The sequence below is a fragment of the Mixophyes fleayi genome, chromosome 3 (genome assembly GCF_038048845.1).
Source record: "Mixophyes fleayi isolate aMixFle1 chromosome 3, aMixFle1.hap1, whole genome shotgun sequence".
In the NCBI taxonomy this organism is placed as follows: domain Eukaryota; kingdom Metazoa; phylum Chordata; class Amphibia; order Anura; family Limnodynastidae; genus Mixophyes; species Mixophyes fleayi.
The window spans coordinates 123,439,133-123,458,903 of NC_134404.1; the positions used below are offsets into that span (position 1 = coordinate 123,439,133).

A 19,771-nucleotide genomic window follows, 5' to 3' on the forward strand; every position below is an offset into this window, starting at 1 on the left:
GCTTGGTGTATATGTAACTTCCTCAGCCACTCGCTATTTAGCACATCCATTCAAAAGAAACACTATCCTCTGTGACATACCCATCCAAATTCTAGTGTGGAACACACTTATTAATGTGCACTTCACACAAAAAAAAAAAAAGCTGAGAAAAATGAAAATTCAAGTTTTCACTATACATTTTGGTAAAAACTTTGCTATGTTTCTACAAATTATCATTATAATCATGAAAGTGTGGTCTTATAAATACCTGTATGGCTTATCACTTCTGGTGCGGTGCTGATCATCCCTCGATCGTGGCCGAACATGTTCATGTGTGTTTACCTAAATATTAAAAGACGATAGTTTTTTTGTTTTTTTTCCAAAACAAAAGAGCAAGTACAAAACAGAACACAATAAAAGTCAATAAACAGAGTACCTAAAAATTCAACACACACTTAAAAGCACAAACAAATGCCTCTTTAAGCGCACAAGTGCAACTACTTCTTTGGCTAGTGTCTTGAAACTGCCCCAGTAAAATAAATCTACCTGTAGCCTTACAGCTACACCCAAAAAAGCGCATAGTATAAATAAATGTCACTTCAAAGTATAACCTACAAACACTGGAGGACCACAGAATTAATTTATTTTAATGTTTTCATTTTTCTCATAATAATGAATCAGGGGACATCAGTCCTGTATTTATTATATGTGCCACTTGTACTTGAAGGTTTTTCTTACATAGGTTGAAGATTGACTAGAAATTTCGCACAGCATTGCAATTAGAAGGTGCAAAAAACATCCCATTAAAAATATAAGATCAAACCCAGCAACTCTGCTTCAGTGGAAAATCAAGACCTTTTGAGGGAAGAAACACGCTGTACGACCTTCTGCGAAAAGCAGGGAACGCTCCTATAAATGCACCATCTCATACCCTTTATAATCTCATCAAAATATGGATTACTTTACTGTTAATACCTTTACTATGGGTTTAGCTTCCTTTTTAGTTAGCTAGTGACCAAGAGATCAAACAAAATGTACCATCAGAGAGAGTATATAAGCCAGCTCCTCCTCTTCATCTCTGTATTTTGAGTCTGTGAGCAGATGGACCGCCACCGTCTGTTGTGTTGTTGGGGACCGGTTGTGCTTGCCTTGCTATCACCCCCTTATTTTCTCCCAAATGCGCCCAACTAACCGCAGTAGAAGGGGGTTAAGCTGCTGCCACCACTGGACTCCTTAGCGACATCCAGAACCGCATCCTTCTGGGCTGGTAACCCTGTCCTCTTCCTATACATCAGGGTAGTTGTGGATGGTTTCCCCTGTCCTAACACGCTGGCCAGAGCTGCTGGGTAGCAGGCAGAGCGGTGGTACTAGAAGCTGGGTCCAAACCTCAGAACAGCCAGATAACGGATTACAGTTGGGTCTAATCTGCAGGTCACAGGAATTACAGCAGGAAAGTAGCAGTCAAGCAGCCTCTTCAAGCAAATTAAGTTTTTTAAGCTCAAGTGTCCTAATAAAAAGACAGTTCACAATGGTTTATGGTACCAGTGATCAGAAGGTAAGATGGAATAATAATACGTTTCAGTGTAAACCAGTGCTCTTTATATACAGTTTAGGAGACTTAGCTTGGTAGCAAGTAATCCGGCCTCCTGCCCCTTTAACCAATCTGGACTGATTCATGCAGCCTGCACGTCAATCAGCCCAGAAAGGTTAACACCTTTTATCATTGAAGCTAGTGCCAGGGGGGAGCGTACCGTCATAGTGTCCACTAAGAACATCTGAGGTTCTCTTGACCTGGCACAATACCTCTCTTATCTTGCGGTTGTGCCGCGTTGATTATGTCTAATTCTGGCCGACCCCACCTGAGGACTATTTGAGAAAACACCACCGGACGGAGCGACCATTCGCCTGGGTGAAGAGCATGCCGACTTAAGAAGTCGGCCTCCCAGTTGTCCACCCAAGGAATGAACACTGCTGAAATTGCAGGAATCTGTTGTTCTGCCCATTTCATGATCTTTGACACTTCCTTATTGGCAAGAGGAATCCCTGGTCCTCCTTGATGATTTCTGTAAGCTACCGCCGCAACATTGTCCAACTGTATTCGGATTGGCTGATGTGCCAGAAAGGACTGTGCTTGAACTTGAGCATTGAATATTGCCCCTAATTCCAGACCATTTATGGGCAACCGTGCTTCCTCTGGCATCCAAGTCCTTTTGCAATCTGTGGTAAGGAGTGACTGCACCCCACCCCAACAAGCTGGCATCCGTCGTTACCACGATCCATTCCTACACTGAGAAAGGACACCCTTGTGAGACACAGGCGTTTTGTCTGCGACAACCGAAAGACCTGCCTTTCTAAGCAGGGATCTAACCTTGACCACTTTGCCAGAATCTCCAGCTGGAGCTTGTGCGAATGAAAACGTGCAAACTGCAGAGCCTGGAACAAGGAAACCATGCGACCCAGTAGTTTAATACACTGAGGTACTGAGACGCGATTTAGAGATAAAAGATCTTTCACCTGACGCTGAATCTTCCGCACTGTGTCTGAAGGGAGAAAACCCTCTGACAATTTGTGTCGAACAATCCCAGAAACACCATACGTTGGGTTGGTATTCAACTGGATTTTATGCAGTTGATCACCCATCCGTGTTCCTGCAGAATGTCCCTAGTCATCTGCAGATGTGACTGAAGCGGAGGTACCGACTCCGCCTTGATCAGCAGGTCCTCTACGTAAGGTAAAATAGTCACCCCCTGTAAATGTAGATGAGCTGTCATTATAGCCATCACCTTTGTGAACACTCGCGTTGCGGTGGCCAAACCGAATGGGAGACCCCTGAACTGAAAATGCTCCAGACCCACCGCAAACCGCAAGAGACTTTGATGACCTGTCCATATCGGAATGTGTAGGTAAGCATCCCTGATATCCAAGGATGCCAAGTACTCTCTCTCCTTTCTTCATGAAATTCATCACAAATCTGATGGACTCCATTCGAAAGCTGGGTCTGAAGGACCGATCCGGTTTTTGCACCACAGAAAGGTGAGAGTAAAAACCTTGACCTCTCTGCCTGGAACAATCACCACGGCATCCCGAAGTGACTGTACTTCCCCCTGCAAAGCCTGTCTTTTCTCCGACTCCCTGGGAAAAGGTGTAGTAATGAAATGCCGTGGAGGTGCCCCCACTAGGTCCAAGATGTATCCCCTGGACTCTATAACTTTCACCCAGGCATCTGTGGTGGACCTGAGCCACCGCTCCTGAAAGAGCAGTAATAGAGCTCCCACCACCGAAGCACCTACTCCTCAATCCTCCGGTGGAGGATGCAGGAAGTCATGTTGCTTGTTTGTCTGTTGGTTTAGAAGCATGGCGATGTCCTGTCCCGGCCTGTCTGCCTCTTTGCCCACCTCCCCTTGTAACTAGGGCCTGGCTTCTGGAAAAACCACCTCTAGAACAACCGACAAACCGAAAGGAGCGAAAACGCCTCCCTTTTGCATTTGGGGCAGCTACCAGAAGAAGAGCACTCTTCCCATCTGTAGCCTGAGCGATAAATTTGTCCAAGGGAGAACCAAACAAAGCTGCTCCGTCATATGGGACAGATTCCAAAGCTCTCTTGGAATAAGCATCCACCTCCCAAGATCTTAACCACAATGTACACCTAGCTGCCACTGCTAAGGAAGAGGTTTGACAACCCATGACCCACATCCAGAGCTGCATCCCCTAAAAACTCAGCAGCATCTTTAATATGCTCTTCTAGAGGAGCCAACTCAGTTCTAGCCACACCAGATTAAATTCCTCCATGAAGGGTAGTGACCCATTTTTCAACAGCTTTAATAAACCAAGCAGCTGCCATCACTGGGCGCAGGGACACCCCAGACGTTAAATAAATCTAATTCAAAACCGTATCACACTTTTTGTCAGTACCGTCTTTACGCAACGCTGTATTCAGCAACGGAAAAACAGTAGACTTCGCCAAGTGTGCAATAGGAGCATCGATACTGGGATGAGTCTCCCATGATCCTATCTCCGAATCTGGAAAGGGGTAGAAAAGTTTGTATCGTCTAGGAATCTGAAAATTATCAGGCTTAAGTCTGGCCTTGTCCCAAATTTCCAACAGTTGTCCAGATGGAGGGAAGAAAACATATCTTTTCTTTGCCCTTTTATGGACGTCTGTGATACAGATTGTTTCCCATCCAATATGTTAAGAACCTTTCGCACTGCCTTGATAAGGTCCTTAATGCCCTATTTATTGGACATATCCTCCTAACCTGTGGGCAAGTCATCATAGTAAGAATCCTCTAGAACATCACCAGCTCTCAATTCGGATGGATTTGTGTCCGAATCTACTAACTCCAGGGCAATAGGCAGACCCAAGTGTTTACGCCATCCACCTGCCATACCTGAATGAAACAATTTTTCAAGGGAATAAGACACTCTGGTCAACCCCTGCACAGACTGTTCCAAACAGGCTTCTGGGAAACTCCTTGTCCACCCTGCAGCAACTGAGACGCCTGTCCTGAAGGAATGGGTTCTGAGGACTGCGTACCCGGAGAAGAGGAAAGGTATCAGCACCTACCGTCCCCAGGCATGGGTTCTCTCTCCTTAATTCGGCAATAGACCGTGCCAGCTCCTTGGCCCAGGCTGGTTCCACTATGTCTGCCGCACCCGCAGACGAGCACCTGCCAAGGTCCTCGGCCACGCATACCGTGCACAGGCCCCCCCTGGTCTGACCATCCACCAGGCAATTTGGACTCACACCTAGTACAGGTGTAGTACATTACAGAGACAGCCTTGGATTTGGCCCCAGTCCCTCTTTTTGACATATTGCAAAACAGAAAGGTAAATGAGAGACACACAGTAGAACTATCTTATAACAAAGAAGAACTGTGCAGTATATGGCAAACTGTAACACTATAGAAATACACAATAATACAGTGCTTCAGCAAAGACTAGAACCAGAAGTGTTCTGTAATGTACCCCCACAGGATGCACAGCAGATAGAAAACACACAAACACTGAAAAAGATATTAAAAAAAAACTGTAAAGCCACTCTATATCTACTGGTTCTCAATCCCCAGGGATGTATCCAAGTGTCCTGCAGGCAGGGTGGGAAATGGCTGATAAGCTTGCCAGAGCCCTGGAAAAAAAACAGGTAAGTTAATTACCTAACTACACCCACTTAACTCTTTGCTGGCCTGCATAAAATCAACAAAAAACATTGCTGCAGAGAAATCCTAGCCATTTATAAAAAAAACACATAAAAAAAATAGACTAGACTAAAAGTGTCCTACTCCGTAGGCACTAAGAAAGAAAACTGAGCTCTTCCTGCGGAGGGGGCATAGAGGGGAGGGTGGCAGGCTAGACAAGTTTTTTAGTGCCATTACTCCCACAGCACCCTCTATACCCCAAGGTGAGCAGTGTCCCTCATCTGGTATGAAAGAGAAAATGGGGGGAAGGTGTACCCCAACTGGAACATCCATGGAAGTGATAGATCATATATTCCTTTCTGGAGCCCTGTGTTGAGACTAGAATCTGGGTACTTTGGCACTGAGATTTGTTGTCATTATGTCTACCGTGAAAGCCTGATCTTGTTTATTAGTATCTGGAATACTTTCTGATTTAGACTCCACTCCTCTGGAAGAATTAGTGTACAGCCAAGATAATTGGCTAGTATGTTCTGCTTGCCTGCTACATGTAATGCTGACAGAGCTTTTACATTCTTTTCTGCCCAAAGCATAATTCTTGTTATGTCTGCTATCACTGCCCTGCTTCTGGTTCCTCTCTGGCAATTTACGAAGGCCAGCAGAGTTCTGTTGTCAGAGTATATTCTTAGATGTTTTTCCTTTAATTGGTGCAGGAAATGTTAAACCTTTGATTTGTTCTTCCATCTTTAGGTCTGAATGGCCAAAAAGACTGTCTAGGCACAGTATAGAAATTTTGTCTGAAATATGGTCTTCCTGGCTTATAACGTCTTGCCTCCGTGAACTGCTGCAGAGGAAATGAAGACAGAAAATGTATAGGCTTACGATCTTGTGGCAATCTGTTTGGTTTCCAACAAGACAACTTATGTATCATAGTATCTAATTGAGAACTCCTTCAAATGGAAGAATATCCAAACTATTCTTTGACCAGGTATTCACTGTCCGAGGACATAATCATAAAGCCCTCCTTGCAACTGCTGCTGATGCCATAGATCTTGGAGAAAAAACAATAGTATCCGGAGATGCCTCACAGAGAAACTCTATACCCGTTTGCATAATTTACAAACTTTTTATTACATTTTGCCAGTTCACTTATCCCTGGATATGTTGAAATTTTCTCCCCATAACCTTAAAAAGCTCTGGCTACTCAGGCCATAGATACTTCTGATTTTTACATAGTTCCAGATGCAGCATGCATCTTTTTCAATTAACCTTCTGCTTTCCAGTCCATAAAAGGATCCCTATTTTCTAAAGGAATAGGTGTTCTGACAGACATATTAGATACATCTACACTACAGGTTTTTCAACCGATTATCGTGCCAATCACACAATAAATGACTGTTAGGTCCGATATAACATTAGTGCGTATGCTTCACACGATCATGTTATATCGCCCCAAAACACATTGTATCATTTCATTCTATAACCGGGCTAAAAATCTCTATAAATGATGGAACCATGTTGGGCAAATTCTGAAGCGTATATGCACTTGTGACCAACAGTATAGGCAGATCTCCATAGAGCTTACAGTCGCAATGTTTTCAGCAAATAGTTATGACAGATGGAGAGCACATATCTGAAGGTAAATGGTGTAAGTATGTACACATGAAATCAGCCTGATTGGAACTTTCAGTTGTTGGTAAAAGCATTACAGATATCGCATCAGGAGAAATTTTCTGTAGGGTGTACCTAGTTTTAGAGTTAAGCACCACTTCTGAGCGTACACATCCATTCTAGTCTTTTTAAATTAGATTGACTTTTATCCACCTTTTTTTATAGGATTCAGAAGATAGCTTGGGAAGGACTCAAAAGACATGGGAGGAAGAGGAGGAGCTGACTTATATACTATCTCTCTGAGGAAACGTTTTTGTTTTTCCTGTCTCCACTCTAGCTAAATCCATAATAAAAGCTGCCATGTAGGAGTGAAGAAGAAAAATCTTGTTTTTCACGTAGGTGTAAAAGTCGGTGCGCTCTTACTCTTAATATATATTACACAAAGAACATCCCAGATTCATACAGCTCCTCCCATCAGATGGTGCAAACTTCTGCACCATCTCATCTTGGCCTGTAAATTCAAGCTATTCCGCACAAAATAATGTGCGGTTTAGCAGTTTGTAAATGATTATCATTATTTATTTATAAAGTGATAACATTACGTATCACAAAAATAATAAATCATGTAAATGACCCTGTGTGGCTGAAAACAGAGCAGGTTTGAGATATATACACCTGGAACAATTTCAGCATGTCCTATAGCATAAAAAGAAAGATTCCACTTTTTCTTCTGAGTTTGGTTGATGGTCCAAAGTCTTTCCTGCCAAAGCGGTGACGAGCAAGAAGAGAAAATGGATGTTCTGTAGAAATTACTATTTGTTTATGCACTCTTTTCCAAGCAATTTTCAATAACTTTCATTAGTTTTCTTATTATAATCCTATGGGAGGTTGGTATAATGTCTAGAACCTCCCCTAAATCCCTCGGTCTTCCAAAGGGAACACCCATTCTCTCCCTGCCAGTCTGTGCCTTTGGGCAAGATTTCCCTTTGTGTGCGTGAGGCAGGAGGGTCTCCCACAAGTGCAACTTCTAAAGACAGCTTGAAATATGAGGCTGGGAATTGCTGAAGGTAATAAAAGAGAAACATCAGAGTTTTGAGAATGTGATCTTTATTGTAGAAGACAGTCACTGAAAAATGATTGGAACAAAACCCATAAAAGCTATTCTAACAGTGTGACTGGATCACTATTAAATAACTTTTGGCAATAACTTATTTAAAGCAAATAGTGCAGGGCACTTATTTATGTAATTGCATTTGCACTTATTTTTGATATTGTTTATATTGTAAGATAGGAAATCATTATTTCTGAGACCAGGGGAAGAAATTCGTCTCTTGTCTAAACTTGCTATAGGAAATGAATATTTCTGATGTATATATCTGATACAATGAGCCTGTGTTTACCAAGCCTTTGGTGTATTGTGATTTGGGGGAAGTGGCTTGTTGTGGGTCCCTTTGTTGTTCTGTGTGACTATGTATTCCGAATGGTCTGATGAAAGGCCACATGCTAATCAGGCCTTTTGATGTGTGAGGTTTAACTTGGAGACAGGAAGGTTTAATTTAAAACGTGCTGCTACATTTCCTGCATCTCAAACAAAGATGCAGGATATCACAGCAAGGTTTTTAAGAATTTCAGAGCTAAGTATAAACATTAGTGGCTTTGCAATGTATGTAAATCAATGTCTTGGTAAGCGGGGTTACATCCTGATGCTAAAAATAGACTATTTCTGAACTGTATAAAAGATGAGCTCTGTGAGCATGTAAGTGTTCTTCTGAGTTCAACATCTGACTTGATCACTGATACCTCTAATCTGTGAGAGCAAATAAAGATCTTGCTTCAAAGACCTGCTTGGAAACATCTTCAATATCGCTGTGTTCCTGTGATCTACAGATTAGACCCTAAATCTAATCCGTTCTCCGGCTGTCTCTGAGGTTTGGACCCAATCTTTTCCAGTACCACCACTCTGCCTGCTACCCATGCAGGCCTGGTTAGTGTGATAGGCCAGGGGGGATCCATTCACAGCAACCCGGATCCATAGTAAGAGGTCTGGAGTTACCAGCCCAAGTACATCAGCAATAAGGTACACTTGCAGTGTCAGTGACCCAGACGAAACCTGGTACTGGATGCCGGTAAGGAGTCCAGTGGTGAAAGCATTATAAGCCCCTCCTACTGCGGCAAGAGGGAGCTTTTTGGATAACGAAAGGGAACGGTGGCAAAGTAAGCCCAGCTGGTTCCCAGCAACAACAGACCAGGTGGCATAGGCGGTCCATTCTGTCACAAACAGTTATTATTGACATAATTCCACAGTAAAGCTCTCAATCAAAACTCCCATGGTAGGATAAGGCAGCTACTGATGCGGTGGGAAACATTTCCATAATAGCATGGGTCCAGCAGTTCTACTAACTTGGACGTGAGGGGCTTTATGTAAAAAAGATAAGCATGGTTGAAGCTCCTGGCCATCAAAGTCCACTAAGCAGTGTGAAACAGTCAGATATCTCTAAAGTAGCATTACCTGTCATGCCTTATATATAATCCAAGTCAGTGGGTTATTTATAAAGCAAGAAGGTGACATTTACAAAAACAGCATCATAAAAAAGTGTTACTTCAATACTTAATCTTATTATGACAAAACAATAATTAATCAATTAATCGACTGATAAACCATACGAAGTCCATATAGAGGACTAGTCATTTGACCTGAGCACCCAGATTTACATCCAACCAGCTTGACTAGACATCCAGTTCTTGTGTGGAACAGTTAGTACAGTCAGCTGATAAAATCACACACAGAACACAGATCATCCTGCCCATATTTTCCAGTAGTTCTCAACAGATGTTGATGATGCTGGATCTTCTTCCAACTAAATGGATCGTCTAAATGTATTTTTTTTATGAGTAGATTGAGGGCAGGTAATTCTGCATGTCTAAATAAATATGGTTGCTTTATGATTTAAAAAAAAATTAAATAGTTTGTCCCAAATTTAATTCCCCAAGAATACATGCCTGTGGATTACGTGTCGAGTTTACGGATAAAAACATCTGAATATAGTGACCTTACCAAGTAAGATATATTATTTATTTTAATTTTTTTACACATTAACAATTTAGACAGAAAATGATTAATTCAATTGTTTCTCAATAATCTTAAAAATACGATTGGTGAAAAGGAACAGTGATTTTATTTCACACTCACCTCCAACTCTTCTGTTCTCCTGCTATCTGACATCTTATCACGCCCTTTAGACTTCTTATGTGATTTTTCCTCTCTTTCCATTAACCAGCGTGCTATTTCCTAAACCACAATTATTTTAACAGTTCAAAAAATGTACTACAGTAATATATGAATGGAAATAATAAAGTAGTTTTCTATATAACTATATTAAAAGTTCAAAAAATGAAAAGGCATGGGCCACCGCAAGGCGTAGTAATTTGTTTTTATATACAGGGTGGCTGCAAAGTTTCTGCAATAAAGTATCAGTACTTGAAGCTGCCTGCCAAATTCTATTATAGAGAATAAGGAAGAGAGGGGGTGCGAGAGCAGAGACAATTTTTTTTAACAAAACTGATTGTTATATGTCAACAGAAATCGTCAGTACATAATTTGATGCAATATTAATATTTGCAATTTTTCACCACAAGAAAAACAGAAAATTTATCAAGAAACTGCAAGTCATTTCACAGTGTTACCAATTAGGGAATATAATCACACCCCCCCCCCCCCCCAACCACCCAAATATGTGGTGTTCTCTTAATAAGGAAGAGACAGTGGCAAATATACTATAGAGCACATCACTAGTCTGCTTCACACATTGCACTGTAATATGGATGTCTGTCATCACTAATCACATTATGCAGATCACATTACGGTGCATTTCTGTATTTCCAGTCTGGTCACTTATAATCTAACCACACCCACCTCATCTTGGGCCATTTGTGCTGCTCTTATATCCACACTGCTCACCTGGAGGAGAAAGATAAAGAAAAGCTAGTCTCATAAAATTGGTTCAAGATCAAAATAAAAATGCACTAAAAGCAATTAAAAACAATATAGATGATATTATTCCCTTTCCGTCATCCAAGATTTAATTAACCAGTAAATTGGATTGCAAGAACATAACTGAAAAAACAAAGCATTGATTCTCCTGACTGACGTCAAGAAAGCAGAACAATCATCGACTAAGTGACCCGAGTATTTGACAACAAGAGGTCCTGTGTAACCTTTGGGGGGCATATTTTAGATTATGCAAAATATAAAATCAAATCACGAAAGAGCTTTTCCACCTTTAGAAGGTCTCTATTTATTGGTTTGTTTATGGCAATTCTTTCATTTTGCTAAATATAGCACAGTGGCTTAGTGGTTAGCACTTCTGCCTCACAGCACTGGGGTCATGAGTCCAATTCCTGACCATGGCCTTATCTGTGTGGAGTTTGTATGTTCTTCCCGTGTTTGCGTGGGTTTCCTCCCACGTGCCAAAAACATACTAGTAGGTTAAATGGCCATTAAATTGACCTTAGTTTATCTCTGTCTTTGTGTGTGCATGTTAGGGAATTTAGCCTGTAAGCTTCAATTGGCCAGGGACTTATGCGATTGAATTCTCTCTACAGTGCTGCGGAATTAGTGGTGCTATATAAATAGCCGCAGATTATAAATATATATTTATTGCTTTCTTCTGTATTTTTCAGCCATGTACTTATATCAGGCAGTTTTGTTCATTTTTGTATCCTATGGATATGACACAAAGATATAAGTGCAGAGCGTAGAACTGTGTCATATCTGAAGCAGATGGAAACAAATGATGATATAAATAATAAAATATAGGGTGGAAATTCACTGTAGAAAGTCAGGGATATAAAGCAATATTTTTAGTAAAAGTTTCAGTAGTGCATGTGCAAGCTAACAAAAACAAATGTTATTAGAAGGTGGAAAGTCCCTTTATGCTTGGAACAGTGGCTTATGTTTATATGAATAACATCTGTTTGTGCCAGTGGCAGAGCTAGAGGTCCTCATCCGGTGGCAACCTCTCCAGTGCCCAGAATAAAATGCAGCCTCAGTCACATCATACGCTGGAATTGCGGCATTGCACTCTGCTCTCCAACCTAACAGCAGAATAAGAACAATGCATGTGTGAAACAGGTAAGAAAGTGTTGTATGTGAGGCCACTGCCCGCACCCCTTCCTCCCTGTTCTTCACTGGTATCAAATGCAATTGCAACTTCTACAACCCCTATTTTTTGGTGGGTGAGAGGTAGGCTTATAGGGAAAGGAAGAGCAAAGTTTAAAAGCACCCATCCATTTATTAGATTTGTTAATACACAAGAGGCCATGTTTAGTGCCTAAAGAAGGGGTATTTTTTTTTTATAATTTAATTGGTTAGACTAGAACACTATTTATATTGTGTGTCTAAATCATGTCAATAAGTTAAAAAAAGAAATGAAAAGAAAGTAGAAAAAGTATTATACCTTTAAAAGTTCTTAAACATGTTGTGCTGTACATTTTCCTGAAAATGCCCGTTTGTCGAGAAATACGTGTTTCTTTGTGTGGCGCTGCATGCTAATTACTCCAGGACCAAACACTTTAGTATCTTTATCTGTAATATTTATGCTATCTGCTGGCATAATTTTCTGTGCAAAGCACACAATACGTGCATCACATTCTAGAAGCAATGATAGTCTTCTATATAAAAAATGCCATTCCATGAAGTATGTGGCAGTTAATGAGTGAATATTGATCCAACAAGTATATTTACTGAAGAATTTCTAAATAGAAGTCCTTGTACTTTACTCACTGGTATAACTTAACCATCTGTGTGTGCGCTAAAAACTATAATGTAAACAAAAGACTGAAGCTTCAATTAGGACTGCAAAGACAGTCATTTAAAACTGGACACACATGAAATATACACGGCTGCAGTGTAAGGAGTATAGATTCCTGCACTTGTTACCATGCTGGTACTCATCTGAAATAACTGCAATGCAGCATATGTATGCCTAGTAGTCACTACTTTGGGCCCACAGCTTTCTTGACCACTAGTCACCAACATAACTGGCTCTCACAATGCAAATGTTAGACAGCAGTGTGTTACTGTAAAAGATACAGGTGACAGCTTTATAACTTAAGAAATTCAATTGTATTTAAGCAAAGTGTAATATTTCCACATAATTATTTCAAATGTTCACTTCACCCTCAGCTCTTTTTCCTGAAGTCTTCTAGCAATTTCTGCATCATATTTCTCCCGAGTTCTAGCACCCGCTGTGAGTTTAGTTTGAGAGGCTTCTTTGGGTCCTTTTGAGCGATGACCTAAGAATCACAAGGATAAATAATTACAAACCAAAACAAAACAAAAAAAAAAAACCAACAAAAAAACACCAACAGAATTTTCACTATATCTAAAAGACACGTATTTTACCCAATACCATGTGGAGCAACAGTAAATTCCTCCAGAGTGATACAACTTCATTTTAACATAATATTCAAAACAACTATAACAATTGAGAAATATGATCAACATTACAATGTTTCTCAGAGGTATCAAGGTCAACTCTGTTTCCAAATGTAATCTGGGTATAAATGATTTATACCCAGATTAAGACAAATTGTAATTCTATACATCTCTTCATATCAATATATTAAAGCCAGAATTGACTGACTGCATGCAGTCCTTGACTAGACAGGACAGTTGCAAGAGGTACCTTGCTCACTGTTAGTATGTGAACTGTAACAGTTATATTCTTCATTATATCTTCAGACTATTTTAAACTACGGAAAGATTTAAGATTGAAATACACACTAGATTTTCTAAAGGCTGGATAAATTTGTTTTTATACTTCTACCTTTATCCACAATGTGTGCAAGAATTACAGAACAACTGGGCCAGAACTCAAGGCATATATTGGCTCTAGTGCTGCCAAACAGTTGCCATATTGGGGAGAAAAGGTCATTTCCAGATGAAGCACTCAATATTATACAATGTCCTCAGTGCACTTATTTAGTGAATGCATAACAGTATGGTAAAGGGCAAAACATTTGTCTTAAGAGAGATTATTACAACAGGAAAAGAGAAGAGACGGAGGTCAGAAAAATTATAAAGGCTTCAATTAATTACATTTCAAATAAAGATGGTCACACTATACTCTGCCACATGTATCAATCTGAAAGGAACACTGATTGGAGAGAAAGGATTCACAAAAGATGTCACTACGTAAACCACCACCAGCACCACCACCGCCATAAACCGTAGTTCAGTTATACCTGGGTCTCTGTATAGTCTTTCATCTTGTGGAGAAGGTGATCTCCGCCTGCGCCTTTCATCCTCATACTCAACCCTAGCACCTCTTTTATTAGCCCTTGAATTAGAACTGTCCTGATTGTCTGGAATACCAGAATTTTTTGAGCCCAGGTCATGACTTTGAGACCTTCTCCCTCTAGGTAAATTTTCACTGGAGTGTTCTCCATTTGTATTCTGTTTACCCAGACCCTCATGTCTACTTGTCCTGGGTGGTGGTGGCCTTTGAGGTTTGTCTCTTTTCGTAGATGTCCTAGCAATAGGATTTTCATCTCTATGAAAGTCAGAATTATCATCTCTGGAAACGGAGCGGGGTTCTGCCGATCGTCCACGTTTCCTATCATCGTAGTGGGAAGAATGCTCAGATTTAGGAACACCTCTTTCCTTTCTGTTTCTCGCAGGCCTTTCATGCCTACGGTGCCTATCATTTTCCGACATTTGTTCCTTATGTCTATCCCTACGGTGGCCTAATCAAAGAAGGAATGCCATAAAAAAAGCAATTAGGTTATATACATTATAACACACTACAGTTTTCTCCCAAAAGGAATTCTCAGGTAGGTAACAAAATTAAATGGATGTGATGTCTTTGTTTTAAAATGTTGCACTCGCAGGAATAAATGAGAAACAATCAGGAATCAGAATTTAGGGACATGTCCAATGTGTATACATTTACGTTTTAATTCTTATCCCACAGATAATAAAATCAGTCTCCATTTTTGTTATTTTACTGTTGCTTTATGGTATTGAAAAACATTTTAGAACTTATCAGCTTCTCTGTTAAACATTTAACCATTATTATCTTGGAGTCCAGTAACATTGCTGCGAATAAAATGAAAAATAAAAAAGCACAGTATATGGATTTAAAAGTTAATTACACCCACAAATCTTGCATGTGTTTAGTGATTGCCCACATACAGCAGTGATAAGATCACTGTGGAGGGGCATCAACATTATGCCTGTAATGGACCTTCCTTACAGGAACCAGTAGGGAACCATTGAATTGGCATATCACTCCAAAAGCAGTGAAGTTATATTTTCTATTTTAACTTACGTTGCATAACTCCCACAAATCTAAAATATTTCAGTGGATTTAGCCTTTAATATATGAACAGAAGAGTTAATAATATTAATTAAAAAAATTATCTAAATGGGGGGACATTATTAAAAAAGTGTTTAGATGTACTGTTTATTTATTTCAAGTTTGACATGTATAACCCTTTTCTACATATACCAAGATATAACATTTATTAAGAACATATTGTTTTCTGGACCTGATGTTTTCCTTCACTACTCACGGTGGGATTTTACAAAACAAACGTTAATGGTGACATGGCAACCAGATTTGCTTTATCGAGGGCAGTTTAGATAAGTTGCTAGATCTATAACACCTTTTATAAATGCATCACAATAGTTTTAGTTAACATTTGCTTTGTTACTTTACGGATACAAGCTTCATCAACACTGTTGTTTCTTATAAGTAGGATTAGAAATAAAAATAAGTTATTTGGTATACTAGGGGCCTGATTCATTAAGGATCTTAAATTAAGAAGTCTCTTATTTAAGTCTCCTGGACAAAACCATGTTACAATGCAAGGGGTGCAAATTAGTCTTCTGTTTTGCACATAAGTTAAATACTGACTGTTTTTTCATGTAGCACACAAATACTTGATAGATTATTTGTACACTGAAATTTAAAGTTGATATTTGTGTGTTACATGAAAAAACAGTCAGTATTTAACTTATGTGCAAAACAGAACACTCATTTGCACCCCTTGCATTGTAACATGGTTTTGTCCAGGAGACTTAAATAAGAGACTTCTTAATTTAAGATCCTTAATAATCAGGCCCTAGGTTTTTACTAGGAATATATTAGCACATTCTCTGGTTAATCATGGGGCTAAATGCATTTAGTGTATTATTTAAGTGAGCTGAGAGGAGTGTTATGGGGCAAAATTGTAGGTATTACCTTGCATACCTGAATGCTTTATGTTTTTTGCTGAACGCTTTTAGATTGTTACTTCACAATAATGGCCAAAATGGGAGCCATATATTTTGCAACAAATGAGGCGAAACACTTGCACCAAATACCTACTCTGTGGCGAGTTACTTCACTGAGAAAGTGGATGCAGGCATTGCAGTCAATAGTGCATAAGAGAAAACCCACAGGCACACATATATTAACAAAACTGATTTGGCCTGAGGCTAGTTGAACCTATGCCAGTTTGCATAGCATAAATTATGTAAATCTGCACTGCGCATGCCCTCAAGGGAATGCATAAATATGCTCCAAAGCAAACTTACTCACACTTGTGCCTCCTTACAACTAGACAAATCCCCTCCCCGAAAACAGAGTTGCCAGCACCAGTGCTTCTAGTCTGTGCACATAGTGGCACAGAGTTGAATTCCCTAGGGGCATCAGGCCTTCAAAATAAATGTGACCCCCATCCCCTTGAAACACCAGGGCTCTTCGCAAACACTCCTGAGGCTGTGGGTGGAGTAATAACCCTGAAATAGTTAAATCAGTATTTCCTGCTGGTGCATTAAGCAAGCGATGGCATGCCTGAAGTGTTTGGGTATTGTTGTAGAACTACAATTATCAGCATACCAATGGCTGCCAGAGTATGCCGGAAATTGCAGAAGAGCAATTGGCATCCACTGCATGCTCTGACCTGTAGTGTGCCTGTAAAAATACAGTAAAATAATCTCACACCATTGAAAAAGTACTTTATTAAAAATAAAAACTCCCTCATATACCCTCGTTCAATAGTTTATTGCTCATCTATATCCTGGGGGAACATCTTCTTTCTTCCTGCGTGGTAATCCATATGGAAAAACTAAAATAACAGTGATGACTTGCTCCGAAAGGAGCTGCGACACTCATGACAACAACGCTCCCTGTGAGATCCTAATAAATATAGAGCGTGAGAAAGTAGCTTCGGGGGAGGTTTGTTGTTTGTTTTTTACTATTATTTGTTCTTTTTGTGTGTTAAATATAAATACAATTAAAACCAATCTTCAGTGCCAAGATGATGAGGAGGACTGGTGTATCAAAAGCATTATGATACTCCTAAAATCATATCATCACGCTAGACATGCATTTACACAGCTATACCAGCATATACACATAGATACACTATTATTGCGTGCAACTTATTCATGTAATGTGCAGTCAACTCAGCATCAGGCCCATTGAGACCCCCTCTAAGCCCCTAAGTTGTGTAATAAAAATCAGTCTGAGATAAAACCGTTAATATATCTACTGTAACAGTATTAAACGAACTTTTGGACTGAGCAACCGAACACCAAACACAGGTGCCACACGTGACTTGTCTGCTCAAGCACAAAAGAAAGTTGAGGCCACAAACATCAAATATGATTGTCACCCCCTTGAAACAAACAAATCTATGGGCCTATTCACATAAATACACAAGGGTACAGATGCACAAAAATACAACTGCTTAACACTCGATGCATAACTTTATATGGAACAGCAGTCTTAAGGGCAGATTCAATTCCCCGCGTTGTTCTTTAGAACACGGGCCGCGTACTATTACCGTTATTACAGTAATAGCTGCGCATAATTACTGTTACTATGGTATTTCAAAGCTGATTTTTGCTCACAGCAAAAATCAGCGTTAAAATTACTGTAGCAACTATAATAATGCGCGGTCCGCATTGCTCTAAAGAACAACATGGGGAATTGAATTTGCCCCTTACAATCATACAAACACCACACAAATGTTATGTGATTATTTTCTCTTTCTGAATATTATACACTTATGATAAACTGGTTGGAAATCATTTATTTAAATTATTAAGGAAGACTAGTTTTAATGGTTTACTGTCACTTGACAGGTTTACATGTCACGTGACAACTATCTTAGCTGTTTAGATTGTAAGCTCATGTGATAGGACATAAAACAATAAGTGGTATAACAAAATGATCATTTTGATTCGACCCAATCACAAGTACATGAAAAAATGAGAGTGTGTTCTGTCGCAATAATCGCTATGACATATGGCTGGATATGGAAACAATCTTATTTTTACATTGTGCAATACTCTACCTTCATGGTCCAGATAATAAGGATCTTCGGGGCTCCGTGATGAAGAATACTTCTTTCTCCTTTTTTCTTCTCTCTCTTGTAATACTCGAGCAATGTCCTAATAATGTAAAAATAATGGCGTAAATAAACATTTTGATTCTTTGAAATAGATTATACCTTTAGACATGCCATGCCTAGTGTAGAACAGTAATTAACATTAGAGTACGTTTAGAAGCTGAATGCATTCTAGATTAAAAAAATATATAATACTTTTATATACTTCTATGGTTGTAAAGTAATGAAAATTGTAAGTGTCACGTGGCTTCAGGAGCAATTTTCTTCTGACATTATCAAACATTTGTCCTTTCTCCATCTAAACCAGGCCTGTCCAACCTGCGGCCCTCCAGGTGTTGTGAAACTACAAGCCCCAGCATGCTTTGCTGTTAGACAACCAGTTGATAGCTGGAAGGGCATGCTGGGACCTGTAGTTTCACAACATCTGGAGGGCCGCAGGTTGGTCAGGCCTGATCTAAACTGTGCTTTCAAATTCTGCCATCATGTACAGTACTTTAATAAGGAAAGGGGATGCCCAAGTAGTATTGATCCAAAATAGTTAAAGAGTCAACCAACAATTGGGTGTCACATTGGATAAAACACAAGACATTGCCTGTGGATGTACATGGAAGGAAGACATTGATTTTTTTTAAATATTTTGAAAAAAGTAAATCAGCAACTTATAGGACCACTGTAAAAAGAAAATATTTAAACTACCTGTTTAGAATTGGAGATCTGAAAACACGAACTCTAGCGCCACACCCACTTCAAACCACAGCAAAAAAAATATATCAACAACAGGGTGTATAACCAGGTGCTGCCTAAATAGACACCTAAAATCTATTAATATATGCTAATGTAAGAAAGAAAGGAGCACACAGCCTTCTATATACCCACTAATTTTATTTAACAGAAGAAATCTTTCATATATACTCCATGTTGAAAAATATTCAAATCACAAATTCATGAATAAAATTAATTTTATGTAATTCGAATATTTTTCAATATGGAGTATATATGAAAGATTTCTTCTGTTAAATAAAATTAGTGGGTATATAGAAGGCTGTATACTCCTTTTTTTTTTTGTTAGAACTGGAGATCTGTCAACTTTTCATCTTTTAGGGAGAACATTGCATACCAGCTGTCTTATAACAGCACACCTCTCAATCTGTAATACCGGAAAAAAAATGTAATTTTTTCCAGTGGGGTTTCTTCATGTAGAGCACAGCCTCATTAAAATGAATGGACCATTGTAATGAGTGGGAAAAATAAAGTACAATGTAGCTTGAACTGCTTGTGTAAATTCCTAGTGCGTATGGACACAATGCATTCTCATAGAGCTCAATATACATTTTCAAGGGCATTGACAGGCTTTAAACGCACTGAAAAGGAACAAGCAGCATCCAAATAAAGTGTTGCAATACTACTACAAGTAGATGCATGCAAATGAGTACAGACACATTGCATAGAAAGTTCTTTATTTCTTATTTTTACATTTAACACACGTAAGTCATATAGTGTAAACGAGAGAGGATGGGCAGAAGGAAGAAAGGATGGAATTCTGTACGTAAAATATGATTCCCTGTCAATAACAGTATAATTTCTTTTAAAACTACTAGAATAATGAATCACTCTACTTAAACTTCTGTTCATACAATGAATGTAATAAA

At 39.3% G+C, this 19,771-nt stretch overlaps 1 protein-coding gene across 2 annotated transcripts in view; it reads right to left on the reverse strand.

Annotated features, from left to right (window-relative positions):
- Positions 1–19,771, reverse strand: part of CCDC50 (coiled-coil domain containing 50) — a 68,310-nt gene that overhangs the window by 8,421 nt on the left and 40,118 nt on the right. The window contains exons 5-10 of one of the 2 annotated variants that reach the window (XM_075202289.1): positions 18,069–18,165; positions 13,968–14,468; positions 12,901–13,016; positions 10,636–10,680; positions 9,913–10,011; positions 248–321 (exon numbers count right to left, since the gene is read on the reverse strand). In XM_075202289.1, coding sequence (XP_075058390.1) covers positions 248–321; positions 9,913–10,011; positions 10,636–10,680; positions 12,901–13,016; positions 13,968–14,468; positions 18,069–18,165 — 932 coding nt within the window. The remainder of the gene's footprint in view (positions 1–247; positions 322–9,912; positions 10,012–10,635; positions 10,681–12,900; positions 13,017–13,967; positions 14,469–18,068; positions 18,166–19,771) is intronic. The other variant, XM_075202290.1, reaches the window with a different exon arrangement.